Source organism: Lytechinus variegatus, chromosome 19 (genome assembly GCF_018143015.1).
Source record: "Lytechinus variegatus isolate NC3 chromosome 19, Lvar_3.0, whole genome shotgun sequence".
Taxonomy (NCBI): Eukaryota; Metazoa; Echinodermata; class Echinoidea; order Temnopleuroida; family Toxopneustidae; genus Lytechinus; species Lytechinus variegatus.
In genome coordinates, this window is record NC_054758.1 from 22,674,646 (window position 1) to 22,702,644 (window position 27,999).

At 34.5% G+C, this 27,999-nt stretch overlaps 1 protein-coding gene across 6 annotated transcripts; it reads left to right on the top strand.

The window, feature by feature from the left end:
• The first annotated feature begins 13 nt into the window (after positions 1 to 13).
• Positions 14 to 27,978, top strand: LOC121405798 (L-lactate dehydrogenase-like). 6 transcript variants are annotated; one of them, XM_041596753.1, is made up of 10 exons: positions 14 to 327; positions 9,782 to 9,925; positions 10,447 to 10,564; positions 14,284 to 14,394; positions 16,349 to 16,585; positions 17,963 to 18,080; positions 18,939 to 19,062; positions 20,723 to 20,898; positions 23,842 to 23,881; positions 27,833 to 27,912. In XM_041596753.1, exons 2-9 carry the CDS (start codon positions 9,797 to 9,799, stop codon positions 23,867 to 23,869), a joined length of 1,041 nt encoding a protein of 346 aa, XP_041452687.1. In that variant the 5' UTR covers positions 14 to 327; positions 9,782 to 9,796; the 3' UTR covers positions 23,870 to 23,881; positions 27,833 to 27,912. The 6 variants fall into 6 exon arrangements, with proteins under 6 accessions (XP_041452687.1, XP_041452684.1, XP_041452689.1 ...); XM_041596750.1 differs by lacking the exon at positions 23,842 to 23,881 and having other exon boundaries at positions 27,833 to 27,978; XM_041596755.1 differs by lacking the exon at positions 27,833 to 27,912 and having other exon boundaries at positions 16 to 327; positions 20,723 to 20,928.
• The last annotated feature ends 21 nt before the right edge of the window (positions 27,979 to 27,999 follow it).

A 27,999-nucleotide genomic window follows, 5' to 3' on the forward strand; every position in this document is an offset into this window, starting at 1 on the left:
AAGGCCGATCCCATTCATCGACTGGTAAAAAGAAAACATGGTCAGCTGCACGTACTCTTTACTGGTATCAGACACATCTTTTGAACAACTTTACACGTACAGCGAATATCTTTGTGATGGAAGAACGGAGTACAATCTAGGTCACTTCATTATAAACAATCCAGGGATCGCTAGCTTTCTGCATAATGTTCAGCGCAGATATGCACGCGTTCTCCGCCTGCGCTTCCCCGACGTGACCGATAATACCCCTATTGGTACTACTAGCCTGCTGCTGTTGCTTCTAACACAGAAAATCGCAGATTTACTACTACTAGGCTCGAGTTTCTTGTACGTATTTGATCAATGATTTTTAATATTGTTTGTGATGATGCTTAATGTCAGTGAGCCAGGAATGTCTAATTCTTGCAAGAACTTATTTTATTTGGTTTTATTGGTCTCGACTCGCCTTTTATCGCCTTTTTTTCTGTCGTGCGACTGGATGTGCTTACACTGTTGCAGATGGTGGTCCCAAAAATCTGCGCACCTAACAATTTGAGTCAAGGGTTAACATGATTTCTTTTTATTTCACAAAACATTTCAGATAATAATGTTCCTTGTATTATTATGAGTAGGGTCTAAGTGTACCAAATATGTCGTGAAAATTTGAAAGAATTATAGGATTTTCTTGGAAAAATCCTTGGGTGCTCAGTCATACCCCTTTCATAAACCCAATTAAAATGAATTAGGCGGCTAATAGCAGCATAATTTGGTCGTAAAATTGGAGGAGGGCAAGAGTTATCCGCATTACTCTGATGCTGCTATTATCCGCATAATAGCAGCATCGGGATAAGATTTTGAGTTTATGAACGCATTTCCAAATAATGCGGATAATTGCCATGGTGCGGTCACAAGGTCACCCTTTTCCAACACAACCGCATCGGAGGGGGCGTGTCCAGTTGTCATGGCGATTATCCGTCTTTTTCAGGACGGGCGCTCGTAAAAATAATGCGGCTTATTTTCGGAGTTTATGAACGCAATTTTTATTGAATTATCCGCATTACTCTTAGGCGGCTAATTGGAGGATAGGTTTATGAAAAGGGTATCAGAGACAGAGTTACCTCGAGTGAAGTTCGTGCAGGCTCCAGATCCACTGCACTAGCTACACTACACTCCACCTACCCGAGTAGGTGGAGTGTAGTGTAGCGGTAATGAAGTGGAGTGGAGCCTGCACGAACTTCGCTCTGGGTAAAACAGAGTCAGATTGAAAAAAAAAATGGTAGACCCCTCTCGGCTACGCCATGTCTGCGCACCCATTCACTTTGCACACGATTCAGGGATTTTGTTGAGAAAGGTTGCATTTTGAGGCCGTCACATGGAATGCCCAAATTCATTGGTCAGATTTTTTAATGAATATCTGTAGATGTACATGTACATGTATTGCATGTGTAAAGTTTGTGTTTGTTGCGCATCTTTTACTAGAATCGTGCAGATACGCGTGTGCGCAGATAAGGGGGACTGTGCAGCCTTGGGGGAACTTGCCATACTCGTCGCATCATATCACATCAGGTACAGAAACTCCTGTAGGTTTTCCGGTCTTTACATGTAGTTCTGGTAATTGATTGTTATCTAGACAGCTTAAACTTGTGAAACTCTGGAGACCAGGAATCATGCGAGTAGCTCTCCTTTTCACCTTCTCTACTTTGTCTGCATCCATTTTGAATCTCACGTGCCATAAAATGTTCCCACATTCCAGATGAGGTTGAACCAGAGATACAAACAAAATTGTTGAATGTCAGGGGCTGCAGATCACAGCGCAGAGCTAACATACCAAAGCTAGCTCTCTGTTACATGTACATGTCATTGGTTTTTCCTCTGAACTCCTGGATTGGGGAGGGGAAAAAAATGTTAAACTCCTCCATGTAGATGGCTGCCAGAGCTCTGTGTAACGTTAGACTAACACTGCACTGTTTGCTTGCCAGAGTTCCATTGAATGACAAGTGACATGACAAGAGAGTTAAACAAAGCTCAAAAATATTTTGTTGGAATTCATGACATGAGTTTAGTAAATGATGAGTCATGACATATAGAGCCATCACTTAAAGATAAATTCCAGTTTTGGTAACGATCTCAAAATGACTTTACAGAATCTAATATAATGACTACCCAAGTGTCTATTTGTATGAATAAAAAATATGTGCCAAAGGATTCTGGGAGAAATTGTGTAATTGCTGGGAAATAAGCAAAATAAACGCGGATTCGGTCACTTCCGTCAGGTCTTTATTCCAGCAATAATGACACACCGTCCCACGTGTGCCTATCTTTGTTGGTAATCTTCAGTGTGAACATTTTTCAGCGTAGATTTCAAAATTTCACAAAGTTAAGTTTATGTAACTGTACCAGATCTAGATCCTCGATGATATTCTGACAATTAATTAAGCCTGGTTTTACAGACTTTCTCATGAAATCAGTGTTTACTGCAACTACTGGCATTTCTCTTTAAGTGATCATATAGCTGCAGTGGTCAGCCTAGCCGGTAAAGAAGATCTCTGACCATCACTCATGAAAAACAATATTTTTGACCACCACTATGTGATTTCTGTGACTAGATGTCTTAATTTCAAATGAAAAGTGTTTCAAACACAACTTGCAAAGAGTTTGCATCAATTTCCATCTTTAATCTTGTTTTGTGTGCACAGAATTGACAATAAACATTCTCATATTAATTTGATAAATATATCTAGCTTAGGTCTAGTTCTTAGTTTATTTTCGAAGATTTGGGAATATCAGGTTATCATTCCATGATATTCATTCACTTTTGGCTTTCACCCTAAAATGGCCGAGGGGTTGAATCAACTCCCTTTGGTTTTTTTCGCGATAATTTTAAAACCGAAAAAGATTTCACCCCGGCCTTTTATGACTTTCGAGCCCCAAGTCTTGCAGACCTTACACACCTTTAAAAAAAAAATTGGATCTACCGTTCTCGCGCAGCGCGCCATTTTACGATCGTGCGTGCGCCCCAAAACTAAAATTTTCTATATCATAATACATGTATGGAAAGGCATACAGGACAACATGGATCATGTTTGCATACCAGATTGTTTACCAAACAAGTGCCCATTATTACATGTGTACTAAATTGGGTAGCCCCGGCACGTTTTATTAGTGAGAATACAGGATAAAATGAATGAGATTCAAAACATGGGGAAAAACAAAAGAAATACATAAGAAATTAACAAAACAATGAAAAACATAAGAAATAAATGTTGATACCAATATTTTTTGTTCAAGTATATTGCTTGGGCAACCCAAGCACGATTTATTAGTGAGAAAACAGGTTAGGGGAATGAGATATAAAACACACAGAAAAACAAAGAAATGAGTAAGAAAATTACAAAGCAATGAAAAATGTAAGAAATAGATGTTGAAACAAATTCTTTTCTCAAGTTCATTGAAAGGAATGCTACAAAGAATGTTCAAACAAAATAAATGAATTTTTTAAGCTTATTTTGGGATTTAGAGCAAAATCATTTTTTTTTTTAAATAGGTAAATTATGTCTCAAATAACCTGTGCCATTTTTCGTGGTGATTGTGCGATTAAAGGCAGAGATCTCGGGGGGGGGGGGGAGGGGGGTTGAATTAGCCTGAAGTTCTGGTTAACTATGAGTAGACTTTCCAGGACATCAATTCAAAGTGTTGTTTTTATTGAGGCAGCACATAATCACAAATTATTGGGGGAGTGTGACATACATGTACAAACAATATTTGGAAATTAATAGGCACAGAAAATCTCTGAGCTTGAGCCCAATAGTGAAGAGAATGATGTTTGCCCTCAGTTAAGGCCCTACCCTGAAGGTATTAGCTAGGAAGGTGACTGGTTTATTTCTTTGGTTTACTACATGTACATGCTTGACCAAAGATTTGTCCTAAATCTACTTTGGCTTCAAACTGACAATAGCTGTCCAGCCCTCTTTCATCCACATGGACAATAGTCAATCAGGAAGTTGTTCACGAGTGTGGTGTTGCTCTATTGAAAGTCTTGAATTGGATTTTAAAGAACATTGTACATTATGGACTGTGTTTTGCATGGAAATTTCAACAAGGAAATTTAGTCTTTGCCTGAAGAATGAGATGTTCTACATGTACCTAGTTTGCACAATATGAGAGCCGGTAACCGTATTTATGAATTTTTATGCCCCTGCAGACGAAGTCCGGAGGGGGCATCAAGCATTGCCCCTGTCCATCCCCCCACTTGGTTTCCGTGTAGTAACTCAAAATGTATTTAATGGATTTTTAAAAATTTTGGTGTGTAGGTAGATGTCACCAAAATACAGGCTACAATGTAAGTTTGAATTTGGAGTCAGCAGGTCAAAGGTCACAGCTCATCAAATATGCGAGTTGGTTTCCTCGCAATAACTCAAAAAATATTTAATGGAATTTAAAAAATCTTGGTGTGTAGGTAGATGAAAGCAAAATACAGGCTAAGCATAGAGCTATGGGATAAGTTTTAATTCAGAGTCTGCAGGTCAAAGCTCATTAAATATTCAAATTGATTTCCGTGCAATAACTCCAAATATATTTAATGGAATTAAAATTTTTGGTGTGTACGTGTAGATGATGCCAAAATACATACTAAGTTCGAATTCTGAGTCTGCAGGTCAAAGGTGACAGCTCATTAAATATGCGAGTTTGTTTCTCGTGATAACTTATGAAACATTCAACAGATTAAACAAATTGTTTGGTGTGTAGGTAGATGACACCAAAATACAGGCTAAGTTCAATTCGGAGTCCGCAGGTCAAAGGTCACAGCTCATTATGCAAGTTCGAACAAAGGTCTAAATTTGTTCATTATATACATGCGTATTGATTTCTGCACGATATTAAGTTCAATAATATTGAATGTATTTCTGAACGCTTTAAGTGGAGGCATGTCAAATTTCTAGTTGTTGTAAAACCACTGTATTGTATGGGGGGCATGACTGCGCACAGCACACCTACATGTAAGGGCAAGTCCAAGAATTCGCGCGTGTTACGTATGGGACATTTCAGAGGCTTCAATGACCTGAAAAATAGTGTTAATTGACTTTGATTAGATTGAATACCCTCATGATGGTAGACATCTAGGAGAAGAATAATCATGGAAAAAATTGTGGCATATGACCTCGACCTTGACCTTTTAGAGAGAAAAGATGGGCCGTTACGTATGGGACGCAGAAAAAAGACAATTTTTAAAACATTTTATTCAAGTTGAGAATTCTCTGAAAGTATTTCATTTGACAACTTGTAACTTAGTGTGATAGAAGTCACAATACTCTAGTATATCTAAGGCAAGTTTCATGTCATAAGCCAAATCCCTCTAATTACAGACTCTAATTAAACAAATTAATGACATGTTACGTATGGGACAGTTACGTATGGGACATTTTGTCCCCATAGAGAACATACACAATTTCCCCCATAATTCAAAAAATTGAAAACATTAAAATATGGAAATAACAAAAGAGTTTCTGTCTTTTCAAATGTTCTATTGAGACATATTTGATATGACTGAAAAGGAAATTAGCCATTTCAACATTTTTTTTCCTTGTTTTTCATGGTTTCATGAATTTCTTATGTATTTCTATTGTTTTTTATTTTATTAATATATTTCCAATTTCACAATTTTTTCGCTTCAATTGTTTTCATTAATCAGTATTCATAACAAATCATTCTTTAAAAACTAAAGAAAAGGTAAATAATCACTTTTTAGAGCACTCTTGAAATTTGTTTTTCTCCATTCACTTTGTACACAAATCTCCCTATTGACATTGTGTGTAAATGTCCCATACGTAACATGTTGTCCCATACGTAACAATTTTTTAATTAACTTTTAATTAAAAAGTAAACTCTATTTTTGAAACTTTTTTGGTTATAACAGTTTCATCCTTTATAAATTAGAACTTCCCAGAGATGCAACAATACAAGTATTGTATTATGAGAAATAACTTAAAAAAAACATCCTCAAAATGTTACGTATGGGACATTCCATCCTTGGACAAGACCTAATTTGCATAATTAATTAGATGACACCACTTTTTTCCCCAAAAAAGTAATAAGATGTTAGGGGGTCCATGTCCCACCTATGACTAATTCTCACAAGTTTTGTTTTTATTTTCTATGACTTTTTATAATTGTCCCATACGTAACGCCCATTTTACCAATCATGCAAATTAGGTGCCCCAAATTAGCATATATATGCATATCATCAAATTTTTCTTAATGAAATTTTAAAATTTAACATTCGGGCTTTCTTACCACACCAAAGATAACTTCTTAGATTAAAGATGAAATTTTGCCTTCTAGGATGACCTTTTCTTGGACTTGCCCATAACTATTTAAGTTACGATTTAACCCTAAAAAGACTGGGGGAGGGCTGAATCAGCCCCCCCCTTGACATTTTTGGCGAGAAGTCTGCCGCGCAAAATTTTTTGACCGCGTCGCTCGCTGACTTTTTACTTTCAAGTCTTGCGCAACTTTTGAGACCAAAATTGTGACCCCCGGGTACGCGGTTCAGAAATTACGCAACATTTTGTAAGTGCATGCAGACCCAAAATTACTCACAAACGTGAATTTGTGTACAAATCCAATGCAAATAGTGTTTTTAGCCAAATTTCATAAATGTATCATTATTTTTCCTTTTACTGCTTAAAATCAATTAATTTTATCTATTTTATGGTCAAAATAAAGTCCCCGACAATTTCCATTGAAAAAACAATAAAAAACAAAAAGTCGAAAAACAAAGAAATACATACCGGTAAGAAATTTAGAAAACAATAGAATACATTAGAAAATAATTGTGATGTTGAAATTTTTTAAAAATAAATTTGATCAGATGCCTATGTGAAACAAAAATTAGCATTTCAGGGGCATTATTTTATATATCCACATTGCGCTGCACTCAACCCAGGTGAGGTGAATGGGTACCTGGCAGGAATTTATTCCTTGAAATGCCTCTGCACTGTAAAAGGCTGCGGGGCTAAAGCCAGGGTAATAATATCCAAGTCCTTTGGAAGCGCATAGAGACGTTATTTATAATGTGTTATGCGCTATACAAGAACTGTCTATTATTATTATTTATTATTAATTAGAGCAAACTATGATTTTACGCATAAATTAGCATAATTAATGAGACATGAGATTTTTTGCAGAATTTGATGTTATATTTATGTAGATTATGCCATGGGTAACTCGTGTGCCAATTTTCTTCGCGATCGACGACCGAGATCATAAAGGGGGGCTGAATCAGCCCCCCAGTCTTCTTAGGCATGGAGTCTATTTAGGGTTAACATGAATTTCTTTTTAGTTCACAAGTTTTCAGTTGATAATGTGCCTTATTATTCTTATGAGTATGTGTGCCAATAATCTTGTTAAAAAGTTTGAAAGGAATACATGTATATATTTTTTTGGAGAAAAAAATCAACCATTTTCAGGGACTACTCACTGCCACATGGTACGCATACTACAAAATAAGGATATGAGACACATGCCATTTACGAGCTCCACAAGTCAAATTTAATCATAGTTAATTCCAAATACTTCTACAACTATCAGTATAAGTGTGGGATTCAAGGTATTAACAATCCCGAGATAAAATTGAACACATGAGTACTAATTGTAATTCCTCACTACCATGACTACACTCCAAGTTCTAAGTGATAATTCGGCATAAACAATCCTCTCAGATTATGTTGAACACTTGAGTTACTATTTGTAAGTCCTCACTACCATGACTACACTCCAATTTCTAAGTGACAATTCTCTTAGAATTATTGATCTGTCAGAAAATATGAGTAGTGGACCTGTACTGTCCACATATCTCACTGACCATCCTCTCTAAACTCACAATCCTCTTAATTCAACTATGGATGTGGATCAGAAATACCCACAGGTTCCATGCAGGGAGTCAATAAACTCCCAAACTACACTGTACAATCCGACTAAACACAAGTTGTAATGGTTTCACTGGCCATGTAATACATCTTGCCAATATAATAGCATTTGGGACATATAACTTGTTGACAAAACTTATCACTGGCTTCGTTATCAATTTCAAAAGTGTGAAGTAGTTAATTCCGCAAATTGAGTCATTGTTCATCAGTTTAATTTGAATCGATACAGCTCACCATGATGTGATGAAAGTTCAACTAGTGTCCACTCTACGACGCCATGTACTTTGGTTCGAATGTTCGATTGTTGCTTGATCAATCTTCATGGACATTTGGAAGAAGGACACAACGACGTTTTCAAAATCCCAAGCTCTGTGCAATGTGCCATCTAAAGTACAAAACAATTAAAGGCACAAACAAATATATACTATGTGTTTTCTTCGAAGTAAACGACAATTAAAAGTCATTTCTTTTACAGCACTCAAACTAGATGAAAATAATCTTTCTGTAGAAAATCTCCTTTGTTTGATAGAATTTTGATTTATCTTATTATTATTATTTTATCGGGCTTCCACCATTTTCAATGCCCAATTAAACTTTTACAGAATACATCATTTTACAAAGTCACATTTCTTAGTAATAACAATATCACAATAATCACTCACCGATGGTCGTGTAGGGGACAAACTTGGAAATTAAAAGTGTCAAGAAGACCTTTCAACGAAAAGTGCCATCTTCTGGCTTTCAAAAAAATTATCACCAGAAAAATAATCCAGCCATCTCTGGGCTAGAACTGGTAATGCGCACCTCTGCACACCAAGACAGATTCATAGGGTGTGTCTTCTCACTACTCTCCTAATACAGCAGCAACGGCTATCTATCTACATACATAGGCTAATATAAAAGAGTCATGCAAAGTATGTGTAAGGTTCATTAACAATTGTTAATGCCACACCACTTTCCTTTTCATTGCTAGGCAAAAGGCATTACACACAATACAACTAGCACTCTATTGAACACCAGGCACCTGGATTGATCACTCAACCATCAATGGCACATTCTCCCCTCCTCTCTTTCTCTCTATCATTCTTTCTGTCTTTCTTTCTATCTCTCTATCATTCTTTCTATCTCTATTTATTTCTCTCTTAATACCTTTTATGTTTCAAACTACACACCTCATTTTAGGGGTTTTTATATATCTACAAATTAAATAAATAATGATGAATTCTTGCATTTTCCAAACGTGACACTCACTTTCCTTCAGTGATACATGTACATACATGTAAATTACCCAAAATATCACTTTCCCCCAGCGTTATCTGAAATAATATTTTTCATGAAGAAATAAAACAATATATATTTGTGTTATATTTTTATTAATGCCTAACTTTATCTTATGAGAGAAACACAATCCCTGATAATCAAGTATACATCCTATTATCAGAGAGTTGGCTCTACCACTTGTCAAATTAAAAAAAAATAAATCACCAATTTGAAGTTATTTAAATGATGCTATAGTCTGTGTAATCCAGCCATAATCCTTGTCCGATTTATTTCAATCTCTCTCCATTCTGTTTTACTTATTTTTCTCTTTTCTCACACACAACATTTTATGACCAATATTGATTAACCAGACCAGTAATAAACACCATTTTTTGGATGCAGGGAATAATTTTGCTTTACAAATTTGAATAGCATTTTTGGTCATAAGAGAAAAGCTCCCAACTATAAAGAAATGTACAGTCCTGTGTAAAAATATACTACAGTATACATGTATAGCAGTCCTTCAAAAATGTGGAGCGAATTGCAATGCGATACTAGGAAAATTATTGCCTGGGATGTATCAAAACACTGAAATTTGGTTGGTTTTTTTGTCTTAGATCTGAGAAAGGAAGATGGCAACCCTCACTAATAAGTTGATGGACATGGTCGTTGACCAACTGGACGACATATCACCAACCAAAGTGACCATCGTTGGTGTTGGTCAAGTGGGCATGGCTTGTGCATACAGTATAATGACACAGGTAAATATAAAATGGGAAGGTAACAAAGATTTGTTTTTACTTTGTTGCAGTAGATGGGAGGTGAAGTCCATTGAAAGCTCCACATAGACCTACATACATGTACTCATCAAATCATATTCTGAAGACCAGTTTAACATGGTCTTGTACTACATTTATGTTAAGATGATGAAAACCAACAGCCTAAAATTTTTGTGTATTACATGTATGCATGTTTTCCTGAATTTTTACTGTGATCTTTCCCCATGCTTTCCTTTTGGAGTTTACTATTTTAGTAATTAATTTCATTCGTGTTTGTTAATTTGTTTTAATTCAGTCATTTATTTCATTGATTAAAATTCATAAAAATATGTTTCATTTATTCTTTTAGGTGTGTGTGGGGGGGGGGGGCTTTTTAGTTTTTCCAGGAGGGAACCTGTACATGTACATACACAACATGAAAAATTGGTGTCCCTTTTTTGTGTGAATTCATAAAAATAACATTCTTTTATCAATATCCAATTTTATTTTGTTTCATGGTTCAGAATATAGCTAGTGAGATAGCGCTTGTTGATGTGATTGCTGATAAGTTAAAAGGTGAAGTATATGACATGCAGCACGGTCTAGCGTTCGTCAAGGGATGCTGTGTAAAAGGAGATACAGGTATGATGATTGTTTAAAAAAAATAAACATTTTATTTTAAATTGACGAAGTGGATCCAAATCCGGGGTGTTTCACAAATATTTCAAGTGTGACTACTGACTAAAATTGCACTTAAATTCATATTCTTAATGAAATCCATCACCACATTGGTTAAATCATAAAGGTAGATCCCTCTTCTACTATTTAGGTTCTCACACTAAATACAACAATGATTGAGATTGCATATTTGATATCACAAGCACATGTTAGTACGAAGCATGGCTTTAAGTCACACCTGAATCTTTGTGAAGCACCCCCTCACCCCCCCTGAAGTAATTCAAGGCTATTCAATACCGGGTCCTCAAATTCATTTATGTTAGAAATGCCTTGCCCTGAAAATCTAAGTCCTGTGAATCCAATAACTGGATGAGAGCATGGACTGAACAAGGCATTCATTGTGCTTCAAATCATTGGACTTACCATGGACCTACAACAACATTTTAGTAGGTCCATTGTCTTACCTTGTATCAGGGGATGCGCTGGGGTATTTATTTTTAATTAGGGAGGGGGGAGGGTGCAAGATGACCTGGAAATAATTTTTTCTGGGAAAATGCAATGACTTGCGCATCCTGTTGGGTACGCAATAACGCATAAGGGCCGTTACATGATAAAGCTGTTTGTAAGTTAAGAATGACTATGTGCATGACTAGTGACCCTTTCTTGTGCTAGATGATATATAACTGACCTGGTACTTAAAGGACAAGTCTACCCAAACAAAAGTTGATTTGGATAAATAGAAAAAAATCCAACAAGCAAAACACTTAAAATTTCATCAAAATCGAATGTAACATAAGGGAGTGATGACATTTTAAAGTGTCACTTAATTTCACATAACAGTTGCATGTATATGCACATCCTGGTGTAAAGTTACTTTACAAACAGCTCCTCCATGGTGGAGAGCAGCAAAGTGTATTTTTTTTAATTATGTGTTTTATTGGTATTCAAAATCACATATAATCACAAAATTTACAGGTAATTGAAAATTATTTAAAACAGTTCAAAAGTAGTAAAATCACAAAACAGAGATAAAATAAAAAAATAAATGAAAAAATAAAAAGGGTGACATAAATCAAAATAAAGCATTGGACGATACAGGTTACTCTATAGGGAATAGACATCGAGATGAATTTACATGTATAATCATTTGTAGCATATTACTCTGTGCATTGTACAAGTCTCAATTTAAGATACAAAAACAAATAGAATGGAAAAGGGGGAACTACTTGTATCTAAAATAAAAATCATATATCAAATGGCCACTTCTTAAAGTGTACAGTGAGTGAGCAGCAAAGTGTATATCAATATTTGGTGGGTTTCAAGGGCAAGAACCTCTGATTATTAAAGGCGATCAAATCCAATGCTCATCCCCCCAAAAGTTTGACTATCACCTTTAAGTTTATCTTCTCACATGTAGACTGCGAGCCATGTCACATTCTCTTAAGGTGATACTGTTGATTGATGTCTTTACCATGCCTTCTCAAGTGTTGTCTAGTAGAGATGCAATCATGTTCCAAGCTGCATGAAAATTGTCAGAAAGGAACTAGTGCCAATCTTCAAGTTTTAAGAATCTAGTATTGACATTTTACATTTTTAGTTACATATTCACATGTAAGAGAAACAAAATTCTAAGATATTAAATTGCGAAGGGAAGTGTAACAAATATTTACACAGAGTTCTAATTCAATTTTTAGGAAATCCAAACAGAGGGACATGTCCTTTTGTTAGATACACTCAGCTATTAGAATGGGATATTTAGAAGATGTTATGTAGGCTATATAGGTATATGTATTCACAGAGGATGAGGGTTAGAGAGGGGGGGGGGGTAAGAAACTAAATTGAGGGGAGTTTAGGAGGGGGGGGGGGGTGTACAGAGGTGGTTAAAGTGAGTAGCAAAGATATAATTTGTGAGAGTGGATTAAGGTCAAGGAACAATGTGAACACAGGCACAAGAGAGGGGGATGAGGGTATTTTAGATAGATTGAGAAAACGTAAAATACATGTATATCTTTTTTTTCAAACAGTATCTGGATATTTTTGTTAATGAATTTTTTGAAATATTTGACATATTTGGTATTTGAAGCTCTGGATAAAGATATCACTTGAATACAGCTCCAAGTGTTTACATCATTTTCTGTTTTGCCAGAGGTTGTAATGATACACTTAATGTTACACATAGTCGGACATGTACAAAGTAACTTAAGTTAGATGGTGAAAGGGATCTCGGTTTCATTTTCAAGCTGAGATCTATGCATTATCCTATTAATATTACTATACTGTAGATTTCATCTGTTGATGCTCATCTTTGGTGTGATAACATTAACAAAACTGCCCCTAAACCAATCAAAGCTGTTAATTACAATGACATACCGTTTTTGCAACCAAAATATGCCAGTACGTTTTTTCTTTAAAAAAAAATCACAAATATGATTAGTCCAATGTAGTTTTAGGTAACTTGTTTTTTTTTCAATCATTTTGTTATTAATAACCAGGATGAGATATACACATGTTTAATTTTTTTTTTTCATCTGCAAGAGCAGTGTGCATTTTAGCTTGCATGCAGCTTGAGCGCCGTGATGAGCAAGTGTGCCAAACATTTTATTATGAAATACACATTTTTGGGGGAAAAATACAGTTTTTTTAATCACAGAATACAGTTTTTCATTCCCAGAGGTTGGCAGGTCTGCATTGGTAGGTTTGTTTAATTGATGTGGCTGGAGCATTGAAGTTAATCTAAGGTCGTTGAAAGTTATGGCTGTTGATTGACCTTGATGCACCCCCCCCCCTCATTGATTGGCCTTTGGGGGTGCCCTTTTTGATTTTTCTACTTGTTTCGAATAGGGATTTGTGAAAATAGGGATTTGTGAGTCGTATCAAAACATGTCTCATTAAGACGTTGCTTTGTCTCAATTTTTGTTTTCATTTTTAGGCTGGCTCATTCAATTTTAGATATAGATTTTTAAGGCTCTTTGTTATTATAACCAGACTTTAGCTCACGCTGTCACTTCCTGCACTCACTGCGTGTAAGGAATAGATCCATTTTATCTTCAGGATCATGTTAGCTTGGAAGTGAATAAAAGTTTTCTTGATATGAAATGGATTTATTGCAATGAACATATGTACAAAATGCACATCATCATACATTTATAATAAAACTATCCTGTAAATTCACAGGGAAATTTGAAGAAGTTACTGCCCTTGATTCACAAAATAAATATGCTGGTACATGACACTGATATTTCCGTCTTTATCATATTGTAGTAGAAAATAAATGAGGAAAACAAAAAAATATAACAATGACACATTACAAATAACAACACCCCCAAAAAAGAAATACAAGTAACCAAATTTACAATTTAAGATAAAAATGAAATGACCAAATAATTCCACCATAATGCATTTGTCCGGTCATACATGTATATTGATACATGTAATTCAGTAGTATACAGTTCTTGACTGTACAATCTACAAGGAACTTACCTTCATTGTGTTACATTATTCCAAGGATAAAGAAAAAAAAATTACATATGAAAGAATTCAATTTAAATGTGAAACCTATAATTCTGACAGAGAGACATAGCTACATGTAAAAGCGCAAGTATCAATGTATTGTTGAAAATCTAATTTAGCAACATAGAAAAGGATGTGCATTACAAAACAGGCCCTTGTTATTTTTTTTTCAGATTACAAAGTAACGGCTGGATCAAGACTATGCATCATTACTGCTGGAGCTAGGCAGAGAGATGGTGAAAGCAGACTTAATCTTGTTCAAAGAAATGTAAAAATATTTGAAGGTAATATTGACAATATTTATGTCAAGGTGTTTTTTGTCTCACCTGCGAAGCAAAGTGAGACTATAGGCGCCGCTTTTCCGACGGCGACGGCGGCGGCGGCGTCAACATCAAATCTTAACCTGAGGTTAAGTTTTTGAAATGACGTCATAACTTAGAAAGTATGTGGACCTAGTTAATAAAACTTGGCCATAAGGTTAATCAAGTATTACTGAACATCCTATTAGAGTTTCATGTCACATGACCAAGGTCAAAGGTCATTTAGGGTCAATGAACTTAGACCATGTTGGAGGAATCAACATCGAAATCTTAACCTGAGGTTAAGTTTTTGAAATGTCATCATAACTTAGAAAATATATGGACCTAGTTCATGAAACTTGGACATAAGCTTAATCAAGTATCACTAAACATCCTGCATGAGTTTCACGTCACATGACCAAGGTCAAAGGTCATTTAGGGTCAATGAACTTTGGCCGAATTGGGGATATCTGTTGAATTCCCATTATAACTTTGAAAGTTTATGGATCTGATTCATGAAACTTGGACATAATAGTAATCATGCATCACTGAAAATTTTGTGCAAGTTTCAGGTCTCATGATTAAGGTCAAAGGTCATTTAGGGTCAATGAACTTTGGCCGAATCGGGGGTTTCTGTTGAATTACCATCATAACTTTGAAAGTTTATTGGTCTAGTTCATTAAACTTGGACATTAGAGTAATCAAGTATCACTGAACATCCTGTGCGCGTTTCAGGTCACATGACCAAGGTCAAAGGTCAATGAACTTTGGCCGAATAGGGTATATCTGTTGAATTACCATCATAACTTTGAAAGTTTATGGATCTGATTCATGAAACTTGTACATAAGAGTAATCAAGTATCACTGAACATCCTGTTCGAGTTTCAGGTCACATTATCAAGGTCAAAGGTCATGTAAGGTCAATGAACTTTGGCCATGTTGGGTTTTTTGTTGAATAACCATCATATCTCTGTAAGTTTATTGGTCTAGTTCATAAAAAGTGGACATAAGAGTAACCATGTATCACTGAACATCTTGTGCGAGTTAGAGTAGTGTTCAAAGTCAGTACTGCTGCTATATTGAACCGCGTGATGCAGGTGAGACGGCCAGAGGCATTCCCCTTGTTAAGATTCATGTTTGGTTTCAATTATATTCATTTCTGAGAAACTTTTAGTACATTGTACATACCATTTAAAATAATTCTTCTTCAACTTTCTAAAAATGAGCCTTTCATTTGTAATCTTTGAAAAATTAGATCTACTTGTATGCTTGTGAATGGATTTATTTTTTTTTTTTTGGCTCAACAAAAAAGGGGGACTAGGAAATGAAAGAGAAGAAAATGAAAGCTGCTGAATAAAAAAAGACAAAGAGCAATCAAAACACAACTTCCAGGCTGAAGATGCTAGATAAAAGAAAAAGAAAGGAAGTAAAAAAGCATGCATATGAAGTCCCAAACTATGCCTCAGTGAGAAATTTGCTGATTACATGTGAACTTGTTTGTATTGCATGTACAGTAAATTGCGTTCTTATCAGATTTTAGTTATTTATAAGAACTTCATTATGTTTTGTACATCTCACAGATGAAAACAAAATTAGATGTTTAGAACATTGAAATATAATTAATTTGCATTTTAGAAAACATAAAACTGGGGACTTTTAACATGATATATTTGAATGGTACCATTCAGCATTGTTCCTCTACAATTTGGGGTGCTATTCTTTTGAACTTAACCCTATTTTGAGGTAAAATGCTTTGAATGCTGCCCTCACACAGATCTTAATAAAAAAATGTAATGAACAAGTATTAAGCGCTATATATATATAAGCAAATATAATTATTATGTCTAGCTTTCAATGATAACCATATATGTAGTAATACATGTATGATCACTTTTCAGTGTTTATTAGGTTTAATCTTTGTAATTCTTTTTGTTTACAGGTATTGTTCCGAATCTGGTTCGCTACAGTCCAAACACAGTACTTCTAGTTGTGTCCAATCCTGTAGATATTCTTACATACGTTGCATGGAAACTGAGTGGTTTGCCTGCTAATAGGGTCATAGGTGCAGGGACAAACCTCGACACGGCTCGCTTCCGTTTCCTCCTTGGAGAAAAATTGGGTATTGCGCCCTCTAGTGTTCATGGGTATATCATCGGAGAGCACGGTGATTCTAGTGGTAGGTATTACACAGTGGTGCTTTTTTCGAATATTAGTAGAAAGTCTGATATTTTCTATTATTTTTTTTTCAGTTATCTCAGAATGCCAATAATTCGACACTTTAGTGCATTGTGTGGGAAGTGTATTTTGGGTAGTTCAGAGATGCCAAGTTCAAAAACCAGCTATGCGGGAGATTTTCTGTGAATCTGAGTGAGATCACAGACATTTTGTACAATGTATATGGGGATAGGCTGTGATAGTTGCGTGAGACAGAGATTTGAGGGGATGAACAAGAGTCCAAAATGCTTGAGTCTCACGCATAATGCGTGAGACTTGGTAGCTCTGGTAGTTACATGTTTCAGATATTCCTGGTGGGTGTTTCATAAAGCTGTTCTTAAGTTAAGAGTGACTTTAAGAACGACTGGGGAAGATATTCGGTGATTAATCACGAATACACATTTAATGGTGATTAACATTTACCAGAAGAAATGATCACCAGTCATTCTTAAAGTCTCTCTTAACTTTAATACCAATAGCTTTATGAAACAGCCCCAACTTTCTTGATCTAATCCTAGTTTGTCTGTTTAAGTTTGTCTAATAATCATTTTGTGGTCTTATGGATATTTATCTGTAATTGTGCTAAGTTTCCATTTTAGGCCCTACCTATTTCATCTAGAACACCAATTAATCTAAACTTTTATGAACACATTTCATTTTTCAAATTTGAAATTAATAAGCTATTGAAGTTAATTGAAATTAGCCTAATAGGGTATTAATAATTCAAGTGTAGAGTAGACCAAATGTTAATTAGACCAACTTGATAATGAAACCAACTGGACAATGTGGTATTAAACTGATTGTTTGTAGACCATTTGAACATAAACCATTTCAGATCCACTTGTTCTCAAATGAATGCTCAGTTGCTGGATTCACATGATTTCTTCAACTATTTCCCTGGTTGCCCCTGAAGGAGTGCGTAGTCTTAAAAACCCTTCTATCGATCTTTCATTTGTCAATGGAACTTCCCTTGTTACAATAAATCTTTGATTCATAACTACATATAACAACCCACACAAACGTTACGATCCTCAACATAACAACTTCTTGTTTTAAAGAAATCCTGGGGAATGGGCTTTTGCTCATATTGGGCAGACCCTGTGGAATTCTCTTCCACATGCAGGGTTTTAAATTTCCAGATATCGGCGACAGCCTTCAGGGGCAATCTACCCTTATAATGGTGCTTTTAACAGACAATCGTTTATTGTCCATTGTTAAAGCTTGAACCTGTATTGTATTTCTTCTTCTTCTCTTGCGTGTATTTGCTCTGAACTGCCTTGAGCATCCAATTAAGATAGTAAGTGTGCATTATAATTATTATTATCCACTTTCTGTTTAGTTGCTGTCTGGTCAGCTACGACAGTAGCTGGAGTAAGTCTTCAGAACCTACACCCTGAGATAGGAACTGCTAAAGATCCTGAGAATATGAACCAAGTTCATCAAGAGGTCATAGATAGGTAGGTATACACCCGGGCCCCGTCTTACAAAGAGTTATAATTGATCCGATCAATCTCAAGTATATAGAAATCCATCATTTTCATAATTTTTTTAAAGGAAATTTGCACAATGTCCTTTGTGAACAAAGAGAAGCGTACTTAATTGTCAAGAAAAATATTGAACGTATGACTATACATCATATCTAGAAAATATTTTGAAGAAGCATGTATTTCAGATGTTGACATTTTTTGCTTTCCATAGTTGATGTTGATTGGATCAATTATATCTCTTTGTAAGATGGGGCCAGGATAGTGTGTAATAAAGCTTAACCATTAATCATAGGGCTGAATTTTACAATTAATTGTCAATTTTAGGCGATGCAATCTATCATACAATCATGATTGCTAAGCTTTTGTTACGGGCCTCAGGATGTTGTTTTATAAAGCTAAGATGAGATCCCTCAGTTTTCAATTAATTTGAGTTCAATTTTCATTCATATCACTTTATAAACACAAAAATATAGGCAACACCAACATCAATACAAATTACATTACACATCATACATTATACATAACGTATGAAAGAAATAGTAAAGATGAAGTCTGGAGGATGTGGGGGATAAACAAGAGGTTATTGACCTGTCAAGGTTAACCCCAAATATAGACAATAACATATTTACAAACATATAGAGGTACACAGCTTTCATATTGATCTTGTTTAGCTCCTCAAATTGGCAACGTTGACTTTCTTTTCATTCTCATACTTTAAAAATATGAATGGCATTTGCCTCCACTGATATATATTTACATTATATACGCAATACAAACTTGTTTTATTCTCGTTACAATACAATGATTGAACATTTTTTATCTTGACAGTGCATATGAGATCATCAAACTCAAAGGCTATACTTCATGGGCTATTGGATTGAGCTGTGCCACATTAGCTTCTGCTGTGTTAAGGAATCAGAAAGGAGCCTATGCTGTTTCTACTGTTGCCAAAGTAAGTTGATGAAGGGGATATTAAAGATCTTTAATACGTGCTGGAGTAATTCTCAGCAAATGTTTTTTTTCATCCATTTTATTTTTTCATTTACTATGTACATGTATGTCACGATCTTTGCACGCTGAATTAATTTTAGTGGGATGATAATGACAATGTTATTTTTTTCTAATTCAAGATTTTCATAGATGTTATCCAAGAACTATTGCCTTTTATTAGCCGTTCTAATTTGAATGTGCGGGAGAAAACTAATTATTATGATTGTTGAATTTAATTGTATGAATGTACAAATTACAACATCAGCATGTAAAGGGTTAAAAAGAGCATTATCTTAGAAAATTGAAATTGGTTTATTCATTCATCATCAGACACATTGTGCTCATATTGGTAAACTTATCATGAATCACGAAAAAACAATTTATTGAATTCATATTACATGACATGACATTTATGCGTATCATTCTACCTGCATGTGGGGACCCACTAGTGATATTTTGAAATTTTAAATCTACCATTCTTTGATGGATTTTTATCAAAACTTCATCGATATTTTCTCCCGCTTTTTATTACATCCAACACGATATCATTGTGATTTAACTTGTCCTTTGGATTATAAAGTGCAATATGCTTAGCGTTATCCTTAAATCCTAGCCATAACCATTTGATATTGTTTAAAACTTCTTAAAAAAAGTTCTGCAATCAAATAAAAATTGCATCTCCTGCTGCTGTATTTATTTTTCAAACTTGATGTTATCAATGAGAGGTATTTATTATCTTGCACAATGAACAGAACAGCTGAATAATAAAAGGCAAAAGGCTCCGTTGCAAAATATCTGATTCATTCAAAACTTGTTAAAGGATTTTTCTAAAAAGAACTTTCAAATAAATCTGGCCTATATTGTTTTTGTAAGTTCAATGAATTGGTAGGCTGCGCTCTAAATATTTCCACAGTGAAAGCCAACCTCGTTAAATAATCATGTTAATAATCAACTCAAAATTTTTGCTTTTGACTTCATAGAAAAGATGGTTTTCTCTTTCTGAGAGACCTGTTTTATTTCTGCAGGATATCATGTATTATTGCTCCCAATATCTTTCAGAAAATATAGCAAGTCTTTTGTAGGTATATCAATCATAATCATGAATTATTAATCATAACCCTTGAAATCCTTCATAATCCTTGAAACTGCAACTTTGTCATTAATTGCTTAGTTGCTGGTAAACTTCTTGCAACAATTCAAATGGGTAATCTAAAATTGATAATTCTTGTAATCAAATGAAGCCAGTAATATGCTTAATACTCTCACAAAGCTGGTTGATTAATCATAGGTATGATTTACATTATATTGGTCATTTATGTGCTATTTGATCATGAAAAAAAATTGTTAAGCTTTGTGTGTAAAGAGGCCCATTTTATAAAATTTGTTATAATAACAGATTTGTATTAACAGTTAAAAGCTACTGAAATCCATTCATTTGATTGGCTGATAGTAAACTTGTTATAGAAATACTGCAGTCTTAATGAAATGATACTCCCGTGTTTTTCTCATCATTTTTGATTACTCAGTGATTACAAACAATATTAATGTCCACAAAGAGATGCAAAGACTCAAGTGATTGATGGCAGAACTTTTATTGAGAAGTTTGATTATTTTCTCTTCAGGGATACCATGGTATTGAACATCCAGTATTCCTAAGTCTCCCATGTATTCTTGGTCAAGATGGAATCTCTCATGTTATAAAGCAGACATTGAATACCAAAGAACAGGCTCAGCTTCAATCCAGTGCTAATACCTTGTGGGACATCGCCAAATCGTTGGAGCTACGAGAGCCATCGAAGTAAGGGGCCTAGCTTCTTTATGAAACAAGGTCAATATTAATAATTCAGAAAACACAAACCCCTAACATAGCTTTCTAAGTCAAAGAGCTAACATAACTAAAGCAAAGTAACACCACTGCCCTTGCTTTCGTAATAGCTTGCTACTACTTTATAGAAAATGCAAACTGAGTTCTTTGAAGCATTTTTAATCCTTAACAGGCCAAGTTTAATGAAAAAGTCAAATTATTTTTCGTATCATCGTATCAGTGTTCGCTGATAAATAAATATCACTTACATGTATTTAAGTTAGGTTTTGTTGGTCGTATTTATAATCTTTTCTTCTGTTCTTACAAACTGTTGTGTTAATGGTCTGTTCATAGGGTTTGTGCAACACAGAGAAGAAATTGGTGTGCTATTTAAGATATTTCTGGTGTGATTTATTTTTGTGATAAAGAATTTCTCTTTGATTCTGAGGCACCTAACAAAAAAAGCAGAGTCGTTTTATTTCCTTGTAAATCTAGCATGCATTCTCTAATCCTCATATTTTAGCATTGACTAAACAGAATCTCCCATTATTCCTTTTAATCTCTTGCCTCCATTCTTTGGAATGAACCCTCTCTTAATATCTGAAATTGACGATGTGATTTACGACATGTCATGTTGGTAAATGTTGCAGGGTTAGGGTTAAATAGGTCTGATTCTTGAAGTGCTGGAGATACGGTTCAAACCAAGGCAGGGAATAATTTTCCTGGTTTGGCATTGCAATTACTCCACATTTTTGAAGACTGCTATGCATACAGTCTTTTGTATAGCATATTTTTACATAGAACTGTACAGTTGAGAGCTTTTCCCTTATGACCAAAATGCTATTCAAATTTGTAAAGCAAAATCATTCCCTGAAAAGTTGTAGTCACCATATTGCACATGTACTGTTAGTTTTGGTATTCTCATCATACACTTCTCTGCTGTTTTCATACCAACCCTGTGGACAGACCATTCAACATGTTATTTTCTAGTGTATCATGTTTATTCTATTTTCAGTCGTAACTTTTTAATACTAACTTGTTTTGTTTATTCAGTTTCTTTCTTTGTATCTATCTTCTTGTTTGACAATCTTGGACCGTTTCACAAGGAGTTCCGTCTGACTAAGGGGGTGTTGCATGAAAATATTCTGTTGCATTTTTACAACTGATAGATCAATGTTAGCTGTAGCAAATCAGATTAAACTTCTTGTTTCAAGGAGCAGATTAGCAATCAATCACTAATTTGTAATTTACTGCAAGACATATAATTGATTTAGGGACTAGAAGTAGACTTGTGATTGATCGCAAGTTTCTTGCAACACGGCATAAAATTCTTGTGAAAGTGTCTGCATGCACATGATAACATATTGGTAATCTCCTGGATTAAAGCAGCCAAACCGAAAGAAGTCACGGGGGTAATGGAGGCACTGATCAGAATAGATTTGATAGAAACATAATCTGTGCTAAATCAGATAATTGCCCTAGGTTTCAAATTTCGCACCTTCATACAGTTTGATATTCTTAACTGTTGGGAAATCAATCACATGTAGGTCAAGTCTAAAGGGTACATGTTTACCCAGTGCTGGTGGGTGTTTCATAAAGCTGTTCGTAAGTTAAGAGCGACTTTAAGAATGACTGGTGATCCTTATGGTAAATGGTATATTCAAGCGCGTAAGAAATGTTAACCAGGCGATCTTAAAGTCGCTCTTTATGAAACACCCACCTAGTCTAGATTATTCTTTGAGAAGGATGAGATGATAGTCTCACAAACCAATTGGGTCAACCTGAATTAACTTATGAAAAGTTTGCACTTTCAACATATACACTTAACATAGGATATGTTTGTTTGGTTTATAACAAGTGAGACCTGTGCAACCGGAAGTGAATGATGATCCGGTCACATTCATGTTTTCACCCTGATAGATGGATTGAATGAATGGGCATACAAAGCTCTTTGACATGCCCTCACTAGAGTAAAATCACATGAATGAACAGAACACAAGAACAAAACTATATATAATAGAACTGAAAAAGACAATTCTAAATGATGAGCTGTGATTGGCTTTCATGGTAAACAAATTATGTTTTAGTTAATATTTTTTGTGCAAATTCTGTAAAACTCTATTTTCCCTATGATCTTTGACTTTGTTGTCTCTTTATCCCTATCTAGGCCAGGGGGGGGGGACCTCGGAGCCCCTCCTTCAACGAATCGCGCGATATTTTTGCTGCGCCCGCCCAAATTTTTTGACTGCGACGCTCGCTGACTTTTTACTAGATAGGGTTAATACACAGTAGAACAAAAATGCTATGAGCTTTATCTGACCAATGTATTCAATTTTATGTATTATATACCACTTGAAGCTTTATTAATGTGCAATTTTTAGTCAGACACAAATCTGCTTTTGGAAAGCCCCTTAGATTTGTTCTCAAATCTGTATAAAGTGCTGTTATCTCTTATATTTTCTTTTTATTTACTGTTTTCTGTCATTCTTGATCCTAACTGATGTATTTCTATTTCATTCTGAGTCAAGTTTCTATTAATTCTTTTCTCTTGTTTTTAACCAATTCAGGGGCTCATTGGACAAAGAGTTGTAATGAACATTACTTAAATATCAACCACAAATCATTCCTAATACATGTTTTTTTTATTTGTTGAAAATCAAGTTGCAATTGATTAATTGAGTTGTGTTTGATCCCAACTCTTTCTGTGCAGTGGGCCCCTGGACCCTGTTTCACAAAGCTCATTATCATTGACAAGGTACATGTAAAATCTGTGAAATGCTGCCATGTGATTGGCTGAGATCAGATTTGTCAATGATTTTCTATTACCAGCTTTGTGAAACAGGGTCTTGTTCTCAATTTTCATGAAAGTTTTTTGTTTTGTTTTGTTCTGTTCTGTTTCTCTTCTGTCTCGTCATCTTTTCATCTGTTTGTACTCAGGGAGGGTAAAGTCGACTCTAAGCAGTAATAACAAACTGTGGTCAGTAAATGCTGCATGTCTATTAGAATAGCTGGATAATATGTTAAACATTGTTTTTTTTTGTTACAAAGATCTTAGTACATGTGCATAAAATCCTTAACTTCGATGTGTTTGGTCTTTGATATTGATCATATGGATTTTAGAAAAGCACCCAGGAAGAAATTTAAAAATGTCGAGACACTTCCAAGATATCTTTGACTGAAAAAGATCACTTTAATTTATCTTCTTGGGACGTGTTATTGGGATGTATTCTGTCGCTTTTTATTTCACTTTTTTGAAGCATTTGATATACGGTACTGGTTTTCGGAAGCATATTTTCAGGGCTTCACTTTTACAATATATCACAGACACGTGATGTGAAAAATAGACCTTCACAGCTCAATATTAACAATTCAACCATTAACAATACATGAACTTTCTCAATAGTATGGAATGTCAATGTAAAAGTAATTATTAATATTGCACTAATATGGAAAATGCATGATTTAAGTCAAATATGAGCACCAGTTTTATGGTACCTTTTTAAAAGTCAGCCACTATATGCCATTTCTTCCACTCAGCGACTTTTGTCTTCTAATTTTCTCATTGTTCTCTCTGTGCTGTGATCACAATAAAGGATGTTGAGTGGGGTTGTCAGAAGATGGAAGTATCAGGTGGGTGTTTCTTAAAGCTCTTCATAAAGTTACAAACGACTTTACGCACGGCTGGAATATGTTCTTACATGTAGGTCATTATTCAATTGCATAGTGATATCACATAGCATAAGAAAGGATCACCAGTCGTGTGAAAAGTCATTTGTATCTTACAAACAGCTTTATGAAACACCTGGAATCTCACTCATGGCCATTTGACTTTTAATTTCCCCATTGCTCTCTCAATGATGCGGTAATGAATCTCAGCACCTTTTGTCATCTACATTGTAACTCCCAATTTCTTCCAAGCTAAAATGAGGATTAACAAAGAAGAGGTGCTGTTGTTGATTATAGAAGAGGCCACAAGAGCTCTGACCAGGAATTTCACTCGGCATCTTTTACCTTTTAATTTCCCAAATGTTCTTTTCTCTATGGTAAAATTGGAAAAGAAGAAATGCTGAGTTGGATTTATTTTGAATTATAAGGCAAAAATGATTTACTTTTAACAAGGTACCTTAGCTTTCTCACTAAAACTCTACTCACATTGCTATTTTTTGTTTTTGTGATTTTAATTAAGAGCTATAGGCACATTATTGAACTAGCTGTGTGCTTCGATCCCCGCGAATGACAATATTAATGTTAGCAATGCTTAATAAATGGCGCTTGAATAATAAACAAGATCATTGGTAGCAAAACTGTGATACACAACAAAATGTAAAACACTTAAAAATTATAAAATTACTTTTTGAATGGCAATGATATTATAGGGGTATAATGGGTTCGTTTGTCTTAGCAGTAATATCACTTTGCAGAAGCTTACTCAGTGAACATACATGATAAGTTTGCATGTACACCAATATGTTTCCTGGAGTTTTTATCCTCTAATATGATGATAATGACTGGGATTACCCTGAAAGTTATGTTTTTCCAATGATAATAGCCTCAATTTTCCTGTAGTGAATTTCTTAAAGTACTATTATTGTCTAACTCATCTGAAGAGGAAATTTATGGTTTCAGATAGAAATGTAGAAAATTTAGCAGGGATACAATAGAACTTCACCATGTAGTAGTCATTTCCTAAACTAATAGGCCTGTATTCTGAAGTTTGGTTTAATTTAAACTCAGGTTTAAATTTATGGTTTATGTATAGAAAGCCAACTGTTACATAAATCACTAACAGAAGAGATATAATATTTCAGCTCATTTGACTCTCAAATCATTCTAAATTGTCTAGGAATTATGAATAGATAATTGTCTTCACAATCAAAGAACCAAAAAAGAGCAGAGTAAACATAAAAACTCTACAATGCAATAAAAATTTTGACACTTTTGGCTTCCCATAGTTTTAGCACAGAGTTAGACCATGGTCTAAGTTAAACCTGACTTCAGAATACGGGCCATAGAGTTTTATGCTAGTGAATACATGACGGATACATCCTGCTCACATTGAATATATCTGAATAGAGGGTGTATATCAGGAAATTTTGTGAAGCAAAGACAGATATAGTATTTTTGCATGGAAATTTAAATTTCAATTGCATTCAAATACAGTATTTTAAGAATATACACTGCCAACTTACCAAGAAATTAGAGCGAGATTTTTCACCACAACATGACTAGATTTCCATAGAGCTGTATTGCTTGGTGATATTTTTGAAAAAGATATTAGATCCTACATGTATCTATGTAGGACATATTCATTTTCTGGGTTTATTTACATTTTATAAAGCAAGTATTTCAAAGAATAATCGATAACTTTTGAAGGGGAATGATTCTGTGAATGATGACCCTTTTTTGGAGAGATGGGGGTTGGCTTAACTTGGCTGGCTCAGCAAGGTTTATTTTGGGAAAATGCACTTTCTTTAAAAAAAATCTGGGGACCATAGGTGATAATCCTAAGCATGCTGAATGCCACGGTATATTTTATTCAGGTTTGATTAACTTTGATTAAATTTGGCTGAACTTATCCTGTTTTCACTAACATATATCATTATAATTGCTAATAGAAAGATTTATAAGCTTAGGGAGAGATGATGCTTTTTAGCATTTGTTTTTATAATGAACAGAGCTGAGCTGAAAATGCCAATTTATGTGCAAAGATTTGTGAAAAAGTAAGTTCATATGTCAATAAAGACAAACATCTAGTGTTCATATATTTGTTACTTGAAAAAAAAACCTACATTTTATTTTGTGATTACTTTTAATCATACATGTATGCATCAAACAGCAGGAGAGGCAAGAAAGAATGTGATTAAACCAGCTTGAAATCAAATATTTGTTTACTTGTCAAAATTCTCCTCCAACATGAATTTGATTTCTGTTGCATTTGGTTCAAATTACACTTTTCATTTCTTCGTGATATTTGTTTCTGTAGCTTCTGTGTTCCAGCTCCTCACACTATCATTCTGTAAATCAATCCTTATTGTATTCACTTCCTTTCATTTTATAGGAAAATTATTTTTTAAAGAATTTCATAATTTCTTTTAATATTCCTGGAGCATTTAACACAATGCTTAGCAATGGATTTCATTTGATTTTTATAATTAATTCTACAGTATGGCCAGTGCAATCAGATGTAAAAATCACTCCTATCATTGTTTATGATCATTGCTAAACTTTGTCATGATATACAGTATGGGCCCAGTAATCCTCTTGAAAACTTGTAAAATATGCAAAGTAATTTGGTCGCTGCATTTCTTATTTTGTTTGGAGTGAATTCTTGTTTCTGCTGTGAATGTTTGTAACCCTTACATAAGTAATTTGATTAAAGTTAATATATATCTTGTAAGATTGCAGTTATATTGGAAGGGTAACGTAGGCAGGGTTTGCTTTTGTATACCAAATATAAAGTCTGTGACATGATATTGTATATATGATTTGGCTGGATGGGGGGGGGGTCTGATGTTATATATATACTAATTTGCTTCAATATAATTGTTTCCTGGGAATTCTCTTTTTTTTCATATTGTAAAAACCGAACATTGTGACATAAATAGTATAATCTTTAAAGAGATATTTATCAGTGGATTAATTAATTTGGATTAATTAACAGTGGATTAATTAATTTACTGTAATTACTTATTCCATTTTTTTATTATTTTAATCATAATTTAATCATATTTATTGTTATTTTATTTTCAAAGGGGGTGGGGTATCTAACTTTATTTGCCCAATTATGGTTACTGAGACATTTCAAACTCCTCTCTATCTTCCTAGAAAAAAACAACAATATTTTCACTTACTACCAGTTGTATTTAATCAGCAAAAAATCTGGAATAAAAATCTAAAGCCCCTTTTTTCAATTTCCATTTTATTTCAGATACACCAACATGCTGATGGGCTTTGGTCATTTCTTCATGTGGACATTGGTTCCTTTGGTTGCTCTGATAGCTGGACATAGGGCTGGATAAAGCCAAGGTCAACTATTCACTTTGATGAAAAGCTCATAATTTTCCAAAAAAGAAGCATATTCAATAAAAATTGCAT

Excerpts from the sequence above, each read along its gene's own strand:
- LOC121405798 (XM_041596750.1), top strand. The coding sequence starts at position 9,797 with ATGGCAACCCTCACTAATAAGTTGATGGACATGGTCGTTGACCAACTG. Across the intron at positions 9,926-10,446 it reads CATACAGTATAATGACACAG|AATATAGCTAGTGAGATAGC; the intron begins GTAAATATAAAA and ends TTCATGGTTCAG. Across the intron at positions 10,565-14,283 it reads CTGTGTAAAAGGAGATACAG|ATTACAAAGTAACGGCTGGA; the intron begins GTATGATGATTG and ends TTTTTTTTTCAG.